General features: G+C 49.5%; 1 protein-coding gene across 1 annotated transcript in view; it reads right to left on the bottom strand.

Annotated features, from left to right (window-relative positions):
* Positions 1 to 6,900: 6,900 nt before the first annotated feature.
* LOC122379022 (myristoylated alanine-rich C-kinase substrate-like) overlaps positions 6,901 to 14,797 on the bottom strand; it is a 39,306-nt gene continuing 31,409 nt past the window's right edge. The window contains exons 2-3 of the mRNA XM_043360869.1: positions 12,353 to 12,476; positions 6,901 to 11,797 (exon numbers count right to left, since the gene is read on the bottom strand). Coding sequence (XP_043216804.1) covers positions 10,494 to 11,797; positions 12,353 to 12,476 — 1,428 coding nt within the window. The 3' untranslated portion in view covers positions 6,901 to 10,493. The remainder of the gene's footprint in view (positions 11,798 to 12,352; positions 12,477 to 14,797) is intronic.

Here is a 14,797-nt window from a genome sequence, read left to right as displayed (position 1 = left end):
TCTTTTTCTCTCCTTCTCTCGTTTTTTTTTTAACTCCACTCTTTCTGCTTCGTTGTCTTTGTTAGTTGTCCTCAGTAATAGCTACCGTCGTCTCACCCAGGGTTGTGGTTTAACCCGCGCCGGGCCGGTGCTCCTCTGAGATTCCGCGCCGGGCCGTGGGGGGGGGGTGTCTAAACACCCCCCTTCTAACTCGGCTCCTGGGCCACGTAGCGACACGCGGTAAGCGGCAATCGAAAGAACGTCCAAAATAAGGACGAAAACACTCGGTCATGTTTTGGGCCAGGTCAAAGATCAGGTCACCAGTGACCAGAGGTCACCAAAGGTAAAATGTTGACTATTTCAACAATTTAGAAACTGCCAACGGTTATCTCGGGAACCGATAGAGCTACAGCGCCGCAGAAAAGCGCATACGATAGCCCTTTTACAGACCTTTCTGAATAATGTCCTCAGATTTGACCTCAGGTCAACGGTTTAGCCTCCAGAGGGCAACAGCTCCAAAAATAGCCGTTTTCACGAAAAGTTTTTTTCGGCAATAACTTTTGACTCAAAAGAGTCATGACATTACTTTTGCCAGTATCGTGTTCCTCTCGTCGAGACGCGTCGAATGAACTATAATTTGACCTTGAAAGGTCAACTTGAAAATTTGACCTCAGGTCAAGGTCATGACCTGACCGGAATAGGCCATGCTGCATATCAGTCGATTTGCAACGTCGAGCCAAACACATATAAGGAGTTTTCAGCGCTCTAGCACGCCTCTATCAGAAGTTATTAGCGAAAAACTGTTAGATTCTGTTCGTGACCTGAGATGACCTCGGGGACATAACGAGGGGTCACAGTTGCCATTTTCCGGTTCAGTGTGTCAATTTTACTTACACCTCGATGTTTGATAGTGTCTAGAATAACGTTCGTGCAAAACAGACGCTTTTCAATTTTCTCCCATTGACTTATAATGGAGAGGCCGCAAAATTGACCTGACCTTAGGTCACCGATATCAAAATTCCGAGATAAAACATTTTATAGATTGTGTTGCTCTTATCAATCGCTGAAAGTTTCAAGGCAATCGATCAATCGGTGTAGCTAGGACGAGCATTCTTATTTTTTCTGAGGTGAGGTCACTTGTCGTGACGACCTGTTGACCTGACCTAAGGCGACCTGGGTCTGAAATTTTCGCAACATGTGGGGAAAAGATGCACAAACAGGTGTGCCAAAAACGGCGGCGTGGAGCGCCGCCGTTTTTTAGATATCTGCAAAAAAAACCGCAGGGGGTGTTCAAACACTCCCGGCCCGGCGCGGGCCCATGAATTGGCCATGAAATATACATAACTCTTAATTCTATCAAAACACCTGATCATATGTCAGAGAAATACGTACAAAAGGCAGATTGCACTTCTCAGACAAATTGGTCCAAAATTGTTGGGTTTATTGGTATTTTAGTGACGTTGTGACGCCTTAATTAAACCAAATATTTTTTCAGTTGTACCCCTTGTACAGAAATGCAAATAGCACCAATCGATTAGCCGTGAAAAACTGCGTCAGATAGACACCTTTTCCTGGTCTTAAAAACAAATCTCAAAATTTGACCTTACAAGATTTCACATTGACCTGAGCTCGACCTAAACTTTATCAAAATGTTGTTCATATCACTAATTGAGTATGCCCATTGAGTTCCATAAGTAAAATGATCGATTGAACAAGCGCACAAATCCTATCCTGAAGTTCGTTTCTGATGACCCGACCTGACCTTGACCTTGAATTTGTATGACATTTTATGCAAGGAATCTTGTCTTGGTAGGCTAAGAGCTCGTTTTGAGTGATCAAACTCAGTCCATTCTTCAACAGCTGGGCTCCAAAGCAAGTAGTGTAGAACCTTGCAGTGTTTGTGTGTACGTATTTATGGTCATGAGCGATCCACACCTCGCGTGGTGATTTCTGGTTTAAGCCATTGACCTAACCTTGACCTGAACTATGACTTACTCAGGCAAAAGTGGTTGCTCTAAATATCCGCCTTGTTACGAGCTTTCGATTGATGCATCCCCGTCTTTCTGCAACCAAACGTTTGGAAGTTAGACAGGGGGACAGAATCTGCTTCCTGTCACAGGTCACAGATTAGATCAAGGTCAGATCAAGGGTACTAAAACTGCAAGTTTCTACATAGCTGGCTTCGGAGTCCAACGAAGAATGGACTGAGATTGATCACCCAGAATGTGCTTATAAGCTACCACGACAGCATGTATTGCATACAATATCATGCAAAAGTTAAAGTCAAGGTCAGGTCAGGTCACCCAAAACGAGCTGTTGAATGGGAATCGTGTGACGCATGTTTATGGGTCATTTTACTCAAAGAATTCAAAGACTTTATGCTCAATTAGTGATTTGGACTATAAGATGACGTCCAGGTACCTAGAGGTCAGGCCAAGGTCAGTTCAAGTAACAAATATAAGATGAGTTTTTGAAAATGAATGTCCGCATCATAGCGCGCCGCTTACATAATTATACTTGGCTTGATCATTTTGCACGCAAACTTTTATTTCTTTGCTATGTACGTACTTACACAGTGGCGTGCAATAAGAATGTAGGCAATTTTCTGATGCGGCTCTTTTCGCGGTTCACCTGCGATCAGCAGAGCGGCAATCTCGTATGGACATGTAAGGCCGGCTGCGGAGCCGGACTGAATGTGCCCAGTGGCGAGGAAAGAGCCGATGAGAGCCGCCGAAAGGCCGGCAGTGCGCCTGACGGCCGCTGGCACAAAGGCCGCAGCGTGGGGCGTGCACAAAAGAAAGCAGATAACGTCCACCTCTGGGGTAATAGCATGGCTGTGTGAAAAAAGAAACTGAAGACCGCTACTGAAAGCATGTATGACAGATGCAGTGTATAATATCACTGCCTTTCGACCAGAATAAAAATCCATAGCATCCATGGTTTCTCGCGTTTTTTGGCGACAACCTGGCCTTTACCTGGTTTAGTTACTTCAACAGCCGGTCAGTAAACAGCTATTCGTCAGCCATTTGTCCCTCGTGACTGACAACTTTTGCTGACAATCAACATTTGATTAAATCATAATCACCTATAGTGACTTCTTCTCTCACGTCTCACAGGATCTCATCCGTTAATTTGTCGTAACTCGTGAGCGATAGTTAATTGTTACGGTGTTCTGGCTGCTAATTCAACAATCACTTGTAGGGGAAGATGGGGGAACACCGCCCACCCCGATATCAGAAACATAAAAAGGTCTAGGGCGATAGCTGACTGTCTTTTGGCAGCGTGACACTGACGACAATAGAAGTGCAGGTATGGACAGTGCACCGCATTGGCTTAGGTGATTTGCGAGAAATTTCCAATTTTACGTTTCGTGAATGCGTTTTGTATTTTTTCTAGCGTAATAGGCAGAAGAAAACTGATCATAGGTATTTGACAGTCATTAGTTCTGAAGTAGTATTTTATGCCATAATTAGGAGTTAGGACTCATCCAAGCATTACGTGCTCCTGCTCGAGCGAAATTTTTGTCGTGCTGCCATATTGAAGGATTTTTGAAAAAATGCAGACACTTGGGTAATAGAGATGTCAATCGGATTCGGATACCAACTTTTTGGTATACCGATACCAAACCGATACCAACTTGGTATTTGGTATTTCAATCGTAATGTGTTTGGTATTTTGTTAGTATCATGAACCCTAAATAATGTATAAAAGGCTAAGAAATCGGTATAAAGTTGGTATTAGTCGTTTTCACGACGGCCATCTGGTACATATTTGGTGCACATCTGGTGCAGATCAGGTGCAGATTTGGTCAAATCAGGTTCAGTGTGTCTCTTAGTAGCTATCAGCTTAGGGTTGCACTAATTGCTTATATGCCTGCTTTGTCATATTATCAGACAGTATCATCGATTAAAATACTGAAATAAATTCATAAAATAAAGATATTTGCTGTAAAAGAGATTAGGTGCAGATTTGGTCAAATCAGGTGCACTCGCCGGATAGCCCGTCGTGAAAACGACTATTTACCTCATTTTTCCAAGTTGGTTTGGTTTCGGTATTTCCCCATGGGTTTGGTTGGTATTTGGTTTGGTATCGGCACAGACTTCTCTATATATGGACTGTGCGCTGATCCGAGGAAATCAGCATTGGAGGCCCAAAAATAAGTGCACTTTTATCCATCTTCTTACAATGAAAAGGGTGTCAGAATATTTACAAATTTGGATATAGGATAGCCCATACTTTTATCTACCTGTCGGATTACATTTTTTTGTTGAATTCAAAATAAATAAGAAATAAATGTATATAAATGAGAACATGTTTTCTCGTTCAGTTAGCCATTTGTTCACGCTGGAGGTATATACTTCACAAATGCAGCCGTACTTTGCGCGCATTTTCTTGCTTTTGAATGTTGGTTGCATTGTTGGTTGTCGTCGCTAATTTGTCGGAACTAGTCATTTACGTTGGTTTTGAAAAGGGTTTTGAGAAATAACGATACATTATATAGGGCCACAAGAAGCAGTAAAAATAAGTAAGAAATAGCTCCAAAAAATGGTCAAAAAAGGAAAGAAATATATTATCGATCACTACCTCATCACGACCGGATCAGAAAACGTGTGGTGCGAAGATGTCATTCCGGGTATCAAGCCAGAGTCAGGGCAAGAAAAATGTGAAACGAAACATAATTTCCAGCAAAAAGGCAACTTTTTAGCCTCCCGTATAGCTAAAAGGAAAAAATGTTCACAGACGAAACCATCAATCGAGATAAGAGATAACGCTGAGGACAATCAGATTTGCAAGTTTACTTTTGCAAACACTGACTCCTGTGAGACTCACACAGCAAGAAGAAAAACAGGACGCTATCGACGGCGCCAGTCTCAGCATACTTCCTATAATGCCTAGTGCCTTATTTTATTCTGGAGAAAAAAAGACTCACTGAAAGGAGCTACAAAGACTTAACTTGACCAGCAGTTAATGGGAAAAGAACAACTCGCCATCGCAGTTCGAAGCTACGCCGCGCTAAATAATGCCATACCCATGGCAGTGCCACTACATCCAAAAGAAGTAAGCTTATTCAATCAAACAATGAAGTTTATCCAGTGTGTCGGATGGGGATGTAGTTCATTATAGTCTGGATCAAATCATCTCGGAAGAATGCTCGATGAAATGATGGAATTCGTACCCTTCGCATCAATGTTAAACGATGAAGGTTGCCGCTCTTAAATGTTACCGCAAAACTTGCATCGGGATCGGGAAGCTCAAGAATACGCCAGTCTGCGAAGAACGGACGGAAAAATAGCGGTGGAGCAGAAACAAGATGCATAGGACTGATTGGAGTATAAGTAGCTGGGACAAACATCTGTGCCGGTGGTGGCCTGTTATTACAGGAACTTCTACTTTGGATATCTCAGGAAACTGGCAGGTCACCATTTCTTGGCCAGCTGTGGACATTTTTGATGGAGAAGCCAAGAAATGTGCCAAGGGCGAAGAGCATATACTGTAACTAACGAGCTACAGAATATGACGGAGGCGCCGGGGGCACTAATCGTTTGGCCGAACGGGGAAGAGCACTCGATCCGCGCCCCGGCAGGTTACCTGTGCTCCAGCTTCCGAGCTGAGATGGTCGCCCTCCGAGCTGCTCTCTCCTAGCTGCTGGAGAACCCGCCGCACGCCGAAGACACCATCGTAGCCTGCACCGACTCGCAGTCCGCCCTCGCCGCCATCCGAGGTGGCTGGGCCGCCCAGCACTCCTCGCTCGGAGTGGACATCTGGAGAGCCCCCTGGGGACTGACAGCTGGAGGCCTGTTGGTCTACCTACAGTGGGTGCCCTCACAATGCAGGTTTGAGGGCAACGAGAGGTCCGACACCATCGCCAAGAAGGCAAACATACTCGACTAAAAACAAATCCTTATAGACGTCCAGAAGGCCCACTGGGCCGCCGCCAGAGTGGCGAGGGCTCGCACCGTCGGGGCCTGGCCAGCCGGCTGGTTCCACCAGCTGACGGGGATCGACTCCCGCCTACCGTTGCCGGCGGCGACCGGCCAGCGGCGGTGGACATCTGCACCAGCTCCGCGCCGGCCACTGGACAAGCTCCTCCCAATGGCGCCACAGAGTCGGGTTGGCGCCCTCCTGGCTGTCGGGGTGCAACCAGTGCGACGACCGACAATGCAGAGCCGCACTCTACCCGTCTGCTGAGAGGAGGCGGACAGCCCAAGTATGTCCTCCTGCGGTGCCCGGCTCTGATGGGCACCCGACATCGACTGATGGCGACCATCAACCCCAACATGGAGGAGGTGCGGAGCGGCAGCATCGTGGTGGCCCTGGGGGCCGCCCACAGGTCCCTTCAGAGCTGCTCGGCTACGTCTCCATGGGACGAAGGGACACAATAAAAGCAACAATAGCTACAGCATGACAACGTGATGGGAACGACCGTCACAAGAGCTATCGCCTTATTCAGCAGCGAGTGGAAAACGAGCAGACGGAGGGATACGTTGCAATTGGTGATGCGCATGTGCGAATGTGTGAAAGTGCGACTATGTGTAGATGCGTGGTGCGAAAAAGTGGGTAGCAGAGAAGAACAGTGAAGACACCGTTGCAGCAGACACACATTTTCCCGTAAAGTCCCCCATCGGCATTACCGCCAACCTTTACCACCAGCGCGGTCGGTGCACTGTCGCGCGAGTTTGTAGCCAGCCATGTCAGAGATGTGAACAATCCAGCACACGGGGGAAGAAGAAAGGGATGATAGCCGCCCTTTCTCGCTGGATCCCGCGGTGAAAATGGACTAACGCCATTTTCAAGCCCACTGGTGCAATGTGAGATGAACTTGACATGAGGACATCAATGGGTGTCGATGAACGTGAAATGATGTTCCAATACAGATTCATATCGACCAGAAGCCTTTCTTATTCTGAGCTACGAGCAATAGATAGTACAAAAACAAAATATATTACATAAAATTCAGCCTGTCGACAGGAAACAATAAAAGGGTATTGTGCTACAACATATGGGTTCATATTACGGCTTCAGAAATTTGGGCCTCCAATGCTGATTTCCCAAATCAGCGCACAGTCCATATATAGAGAAGTCTGTGGTATCGGTATTCAGATTTACCGTAATCGACATCACTTTTGGGTAACACCGCCCACTTGGGAAATTCGGTATTTAAAAGCACATTGTGACACCTAACCCAGGAGTGGCGCATTTCAAGTAAAGAAATAACGTTGTTACTATGTTTTCTTTTATGAGGATACCTAATGAAAAATTTCGAGAAAATGAAATTTTGAGACTTTAAGTCGTCTTGTTATATAAATGAGTACTACATTGTACCAGGGATACAATAAAATCGTTTCGACTGTGTTTTATAATTATACTAAAACGCCTCGAAATTTACGATAAGAAGAACAACTTAACCCTCGCCCCGTTGGGGGGGCCATTTTGGCCCCCCTGTGGTTTTTCCTGAATAGCAAGAAAACGGCGGCGCGCAGCGCCGCCAAATTTTCAGTACCTTTCCGGGCATCAATTTGACACCTTCACACCAAATTTCAAGTCTTAGGTCACCTTAGGTCAGGAGTTATTGAGGTCAAACTGAGGTCATGTTCGAGCAAAAATGAGCAAAAAACATGCAATCTTGAAACGCTCACCAAATCTACAGTTATCAAGCAATTTCAAAGTTCTTTATATGGTCTAATAGACAAAAAACGGCGCTACAAAACTGCTATCTCGGATTTTCAAAATTTTGGGTTTTTGACCCAAAAAAATTCAAAAAATTGATTTTTTTAGAAAAACAAAAAAAAATCCAAAATTTTTCCGAATTTCGAAAAAACCGGAATATATGTGATAGTCCCTGCGCTCTTCTATATACATACCAAATTTCAGATCGATATCTCGTTTTTTGGCCAAGTTATAGCGAAAAAACTGTTCAAAAATGATGACGTCAAATTTTTGAACTCAATTTTTAGCGATTCTAGACCTCGTACGGCAAAACAAAGACCACCATTGAACTCCCCGTGACGAGCTGCATCGATTCGATACCCATTTTATGCAAAAATATCAACTTTGAAATTTGACCTAATTTGACCTGACCTTGACCTGACCTTGACCTGACCTTGACCAAAACGTGACCTAAGCTGGCCCCAAAGGCTGCCTGACCCACATAATCGCATTTGTCATGTAAAATGGACCATAAAACATGTATCACACGACACTTTCATATTGTGACCCCCCAGTGACCTGACCTCAGTGACCTGACCTGGTATCAGTGACCTCAACTAGCAAAATGTGTTTGAAGAGCATTTCCCCATCGATGATTTTCAATGAAATGCATTTTACTCGATTTTACAACTCATTTCTTGAAATGCCTGTAAACGGTGAAAATTGGACCTTTGACCTGACCTGTGACGTCATCGGTTTGACCTAGGTCAATAAAATTGGGTCACAAGGTAGTTCCCTGATAGGGCTATCCAACACCGTTTGCCGCTTGTCGCTACGTTGCGTGGTTCTCGAGATCTTAGGGGGGGGGGCCAAAATGCCCCCCCCCCCCCAACGGGGCGCGTTGCTCGGCAGAGCCCAACGGGGCGCGGGTTAATAGTTAGTCCAGCAATCTGCAAATTTTGTTGCCTGCTGAGCTCGGGCGGTGTTACTCAACGGTCGGTGTTACCCCGAAAAATGTAGACATTTACTGAATGTGGAATAGTGCAATTATGAACAATAAGAAAACATTTGGTTGATGTATGTAAAATTGATGCGACAATCCAATGAAACTGAGAGATTGATCATTTGGCCAAAGATTACGTGACTAGACCCTAAAAGGTTAAGGGTGTCGGTGTTCCCCCGTCTTCCCCTAAAGTAAGTCTGAGTTACGTGCAGTTGACATGTGCGCAGTGATTTTTATTTCCTATAACCATGCATGAGTGACATTTTCGCATCCACCATTCCAGCTGTTGCAATGCCCACGCAGGCAGCTGGAAATCGGTGCCTTTGCTTAGTCAGACGCCACATATTCACTGCGCGATCGACGGGCGTGCTACTGGCGTTCGTTGATATCGCCAGCTCAGTCAGCGCACCATTGGTTCGGCACAGCCGCCCCGTGGCGCCCCCTGAGCAGGTGCGAGAGACGGGATCGGGTGCCCGAACGGGACGCCATCTATTGGACCAGTGTGTCCCTGCGACGATAGGTCACACACTGCTCGGCTGCATAGGCGGCGGAACGATTTGAGACAAGGGGGGGGCACCAGCTCAAGGAGCCAAACCTAGGGTACCCCCAAATCCTGTTTTCTCATCGGATTTAGGCCACTTATTTTTCGTCACAGCCCTGACACGATGATTTTTTTTTTTTACTACACGAAAATGGCAGTTCACACCCGTATGTGTGGTTAACTTTAAGCTGATCCTCAAGTACCTATGTGTTTGTCTCTTCCTTATTCTCGTTTGATAAATTTCATTAATCCTACATGTATCAAATTACCAAAAAGCCATCGCAGTACTAATCAGTGGCGAATCCCAGGGGGGTGGTCACATGGGTCATGACTTTGGGCCTGGGGTCACCACATGCCTGCCAGGAGCACCACAGGCCTGACAGCCGACAGGGGCACCACAGGCCCGCCAGGGGTACCACAGGCCTAGCAGGGGCACCACGGGCCTGTCAGTGGCACCACAGGCCTGTCAGGAGCACCACCGGCCTAGCAAAAGCACTACAGGTCTTTCAGGGGCACCACAGACCTGCCAGGGGTACCAGAGGCCTGCCAGGGGCACTATCGGCTTCGCAGGGGAACCACCGGCCTCGCAAGGGCACCATGGGCCTGTCAAGGGCACCACAAGCCTGTCGTTGGCACTTTAGGATTGTCAGGGGCACCACGAACCTGTCAAGGGCACCTGCGTTCTAACAGGGGCACCACAGGCTCGCCAGGGGCACCACAGACCTGCCAAGGCCCAGGGACACCACAGGCCTAGCAAGAACACCTTTAGGCCTGTCAGGGGCACCACGGGCCTGTCAGGGCCCATGGGCACCTAAGTCATGTGCAGGGCCCACCGTAGGCTTGTCAGGGGGCAGGGAAGGTAGGTACCACAGTCTTTCCAGGGGCACCAGCGGTCTAGCAGGGGCACCAGTCATCAACGACTAACCAAAAATAAAGAAAATAAAAAACTGAAAATAGGGCACCACCAAAATTAAGTGGCCGAAATCCGTTGAGGTTTTAATTTTGGGTATAGGTAGGGGCACCACTTCGATTCATGACCCTCCCCTTGGAGTTTTCCCGAATCCGCCCCTGGTACTTATACATCAAATTTAAGGGGGGCACCTTGCTATTGGTGCCCCCCTTGCAGAATTCAAGGGGGGCACGGTGCCCCGGTGCCCCCCCCCCCGTTCCGCCGCCTATGCTCGGCTGTGGTGTCCAACAAGGCGCCAGTCATGCGCACATTCCGGTCAAAAAGATATTTGACAATTGTATCTTGTCACATGGGTTTTGTTAAAGGTGAAACTTGTACCACTGTCTGTAAATAAAATAAAATATACACCCGATCTACAACACGGCCGCCAGAATGTCCTCCTCCTCTTCCTCAGCCGGCGCGGGTGGCGCCGGGGCGGCCGACACTGGCTCTGGGTCAGACGACTCAGCAGCGGCCGCGGCGGGGTCACTGCCGACGGAATGGACAAGTGCCAGCTCCTCCTCGGTCCCCGCACTGTCCACCGCCTCCGCTGAGCTGAGGTCGCTGACCTCCGCTACCGTCGAGTCCACGGCGTCGCTCACGCTCGTCTGCACGGTGTACTCTCTCGTGTCCTCGGTCTGAGGAGCCTCGTCCGAGGAGCCCGCAGGGGACACGGCAGCCACTTGGGCAGCCACCTCAGCAGCAACATCGGCCACTTCAGCAGCTCCATCAGCCACCTCGGCAACCACTTCAGCAGCTACATCAGCCACTTCGGCGGCTTTATCAGCCACTTCGGCAGCTACATCGGCCGCTTCAGCAGCTCCATCAGCCACTTCGGCGGCTACACCAGCCTCGGCAGCAGCCTTCTCAGAGGCGACTACTTCTTCAGGGGTCTCCTCGCCGCCCAGAAGTTCTGCGACCGATGCAGTCACGTCTTCCTCACCGGTGGCGGAGATCGCCTCAGGAGCCATTTGCTCCTCCCCAGTGTTCTCTGCTGTCACGTCGGGCTCGACGGCGCCTGTGACATCCTCACTCTCACCGACCGGGGCCCCGGAAACAGCCGTGGAGACGGTTACTTTGATGGGGTCGGCGTCGACCTCAGCGGCAACCAACGGAGATTCGTCCGGAGTGACCTCACTGGCGACATCGGAGCTGTCGATGGCATTGCTTTCGGCGGCCTTGGCCTGTTCCAGGTCCGCCTCCGCGGTGACAATTTCCTCCGCCTGCTCGGGGATGGACTGAGGCGGCTCCTGGCTGAGTGCCTCTTCCTGTTGGGCGGGTTCTGCCTCCTGCTGGGCAGGTTCTGCCTCCTGTTGGGCGGGTTCTGCCTCCTGCTGGGTGGGTTCCGTCTCCCGCTCAGTCAGCTCGGGAGCGGCAGGTGCAGCACCGTCCTCAGAAGCAGTGGCCTCGGCGGGGACAGCCTCTGCGGAGCTCGGGGGCTCGTCGGCAGCCACCGACTCGGCCTCTGCCTCCTCCTGGCTCTTGGTGGGTGTCTCCTGGATGACTACCTCCGGCTCGGCGGAGGTGGGCGGCGCCCCGCTGGCTCCCGGCGCCGTCTGAGAGCTGGCCTTCTCCGCGGCGCCTTCTGCCGAGTCCGTCTCCTGTGGACTGGGCTCCTCCGATGGCTGGGCAGCCTCTGCAGACGCCGCCTCCGCCTCCGACTCGGTGGCGGCGGTATCTGAAATGTCACCGGCTTACGTCAGCGGGCAGGATCGATTAGAGCAGACACCGTGATAATGAAGCGATACGTCGGACATTAATTAAGAGTTGCCGTGATGAGGAACACAACCGGTAGCGATAAAATAAATTGGATGACAGGACACATTGAAATTAGCATTAGCAACTTAATCGGCTGAATATAGTATATGATTGTCCAATGTATACCAATTGTCCGGCCGGACATTCAGGCCTGTGTTGGACATCCGGGCAGGTTTGAATGCGAAGGCACTAAATGCATCGGATGACCGATACTTTCACCCACAGCTAAGCCGGGCACATCAGCGAAACTTGGGCCGCTCAACAGGCTTGTCAGATGCACAGGTAATCGTCATGGCAGAGGCGGCCTAAGCAACCACTTTCTACCGTCGCTTCGTGGAAAGGGAAAGGTGAGTGCATTGTGCAAATGTCCAACAATGAGCCATGCGCTGTCCTGACTGCCTTGGCATGCAGTTCGGCCGGAGATGGGCTTACAATGACAGAGAGATACATAAATCAATGACAATGCACCACGTACCATTCAGTTGGAGACTGCGCGACTGTCCGTAGGCTCTGTAGACGGTCAGGCCGGGGCGGACCTGCTCCAATCCGCTGCCATCGTCCACGGGCGCTGATTGGCAGACATACGCCAGCAGCAACACCTGTCGATAGGAGACGAACACAACACCGCACATCAGCTTCAATCGAATACGAGCTGCACGATACCGAGCACGAGCAGCAGGGCCTCCTCTAACATACCCACTGGGTGGGCAAATGCCCACCCAGTCACCGCAATTGCCCACCCAGTGGCGTCGATTTGCCCACCCAGAAGCAAATGCAAAAATTCTGGTCCGGCCGGACGTCCGGTACTACCTTTCTGGTCTTAAGCAAACTGGATGCTGTTTGAAGGTCAAAAAAAGTTTTCTGGTTGCCCGATATTCAGGGGCGTAGTCAGAATTTCCTCAAGGAGGGGGCTAAACGCACAGGGGCCCAAAATAACCCCCTCAAAATCCAAAAAGCCATCTGGTTGGATCCAATAATTTTTGGAGGGGGCCCAAATAAATATAAAAATATCTATAAACAAAAAATATTAGAACTGAGGGGGTAAGCAGTCCATGGGCCCTGTTAGATAGGCCCACGAATAGCTTCCTAGAGTCGCCAGTCGGTTTTGAGGGCGGTCTGAGGGCCCGTAGGTCGGATGAGGGTTCTTCAGACCGTCACAGGCCCCTACAGCGCATGAGAGCCTCGTAAGCCGTCTGAGGGTCATATAAGCCGCCTAAGGGCCACTAAGACCGACAAAAGCCCTCCTTGCACTTGCAGAGGCCCAGTCATGCCGACGGAGGGCTCTCTCAGACAAACTAAGGACCCGTTCAGGGCATTTGAGGGCTTCCTCAAACCGATAGGGGTCCCTCAGATCGACAGTGGATCCGATCCGAGCTCCCTCAAACCGATATAGGGTCAGATCAACAGTCGGAACGCATTGATTCTGTTTACACACCGTTGGACTCAAGTTGGACCCATCCCATCCAACTGACCCCCTGGTTTCAATAGGGCCCCAAGGCTCTAAAATTGGGGCTCTCTTGGCCAAGGTATAACTACTCAGCTGTGTCAAAGGATCTGCCGCAGGGGCCTTTGCGTCGCCAAGGGCCCACTGTGTCAGCCAGGGGCCCCTATAGAATAAGGACCCCTGGCTTCCAGGGGGGGGAGGGCATGGTCCCTTTGGCCTCCTCCTTGGCTATGCCACTGCAGGTGACAAGCGTTCTACCAGGCGACCAGGGGGCAGGGGCCAGGCGACCAGGCCCCCAGGCGACCAGGGGCCCCAAGGCGACTAGCCCCCAAGCGACCGGGGCCCTCTGGGCGACCAGGGGCCCCAGAAAACCGGGGGTCATCGGATGAGTGCAGGGGCCCATTGGGCCATCAGAGGGCCACATAAATGAAACTTCGATATCAATTTTCTTCCGAGTAAAAGACGTTTTATCCAGTGTTTGAAAAAAAAATATCCCGGGGCCTGGGGGGCTCCCCCATGGCGCGTTTTGCGCTCAAGGGAGGGGGCCATTGCCCCGTGGCCCCTCCCCCTTGGCTACGCCCCTGCCGATATTGTAATTCATGGACAAAGCCAGCTAAATCTCTAAATACGGCTGAGCTAAACAAATAAGCAAGAATCATTACCGGTTCGGGTAGCCTTTACTACAATGTATTATGTTAGTTAGCCCTCGCCCGGTGAGGGGGGTTGATGCACCCCCCCCCCCCTAAGGTTTTTCCACAAATAACGTAAAAACGGCGGCGCTCAAATTTGGCATACCCTCTGGGGCAACCTTTTGGCACTTGTCCTGAAAATTTCAGATCTCTAGTCTTTTCAGGTCAGGTCACCAGGTCACAAACCCCGTACAAGGTCAGGGGAAAATTGGACTAGTTTAGCGGCAACCGAATGCCAGAGTTTTTCGTTGATAGCGTGAGTTCTATAGCTCGTAGCGCTACCAAATTTAACCCTCGCCCGCACATGCCATTTTCCCATCCTAGAACGCACATGGGGGGGGGGGTTGCTACCCCCCGCGCCATTTCGTTCCTGTTGGAGATAGAGCTTAGCGGTAAAGACCAAAAAGATTTTTTGGGAAGAGAAGAATCCAATGATACCCAGTTTTACCATCTCAGGTCAGTCATTGACCTTCCAGGTCAGGTCAAACTAAAAAATGTTGCTGTTTTTGGTCACCGTTGAATATCAAGTGCGCTGCTCATCATATACCGATGACGATGCCGTTTTCTGGTGCCAAGCCAGCTAGAACCTCTTTGTCACACTACCCGACCAGGTTTTTGCTGCTGAGGTCATTTCAGGTCAAGTTAGGTCAAGGTCAATTATATGTGTTTGTATGTCTGTGTGTGTCTGTGTGTATACTGATGTGTGCACCGATTGGTTATGTGTCCATATTACATGAAATCATGATCTGAGAAGCTTTTACCAAAAATGCAGTCAAAAAAAACTTCA

The sequence above is a fragment of the Amphibalanus amphitrite genome, unplaced genomic scaffold, assembly GCF_019059575.1.
Source record: "Amphibalanus amphitrite isolate SeventyFive unplaced genomic scaffold, NRLGWU_Aamphi_draft 000069F_arrow, whole genome shotgun sequence".
Lineage (NCBI taxonomy): Eukaryota > Metazoa > Arthropoda > Thecostraca > Balanomorpha > Balanidae > Amphibalanus > Amphibalanus amphitrite.
The sequence above is the reverse complement of the archived record's forward strand: the minus strand, read 5'-3'. Positions and strand labels throughout refer to the sequence as shown.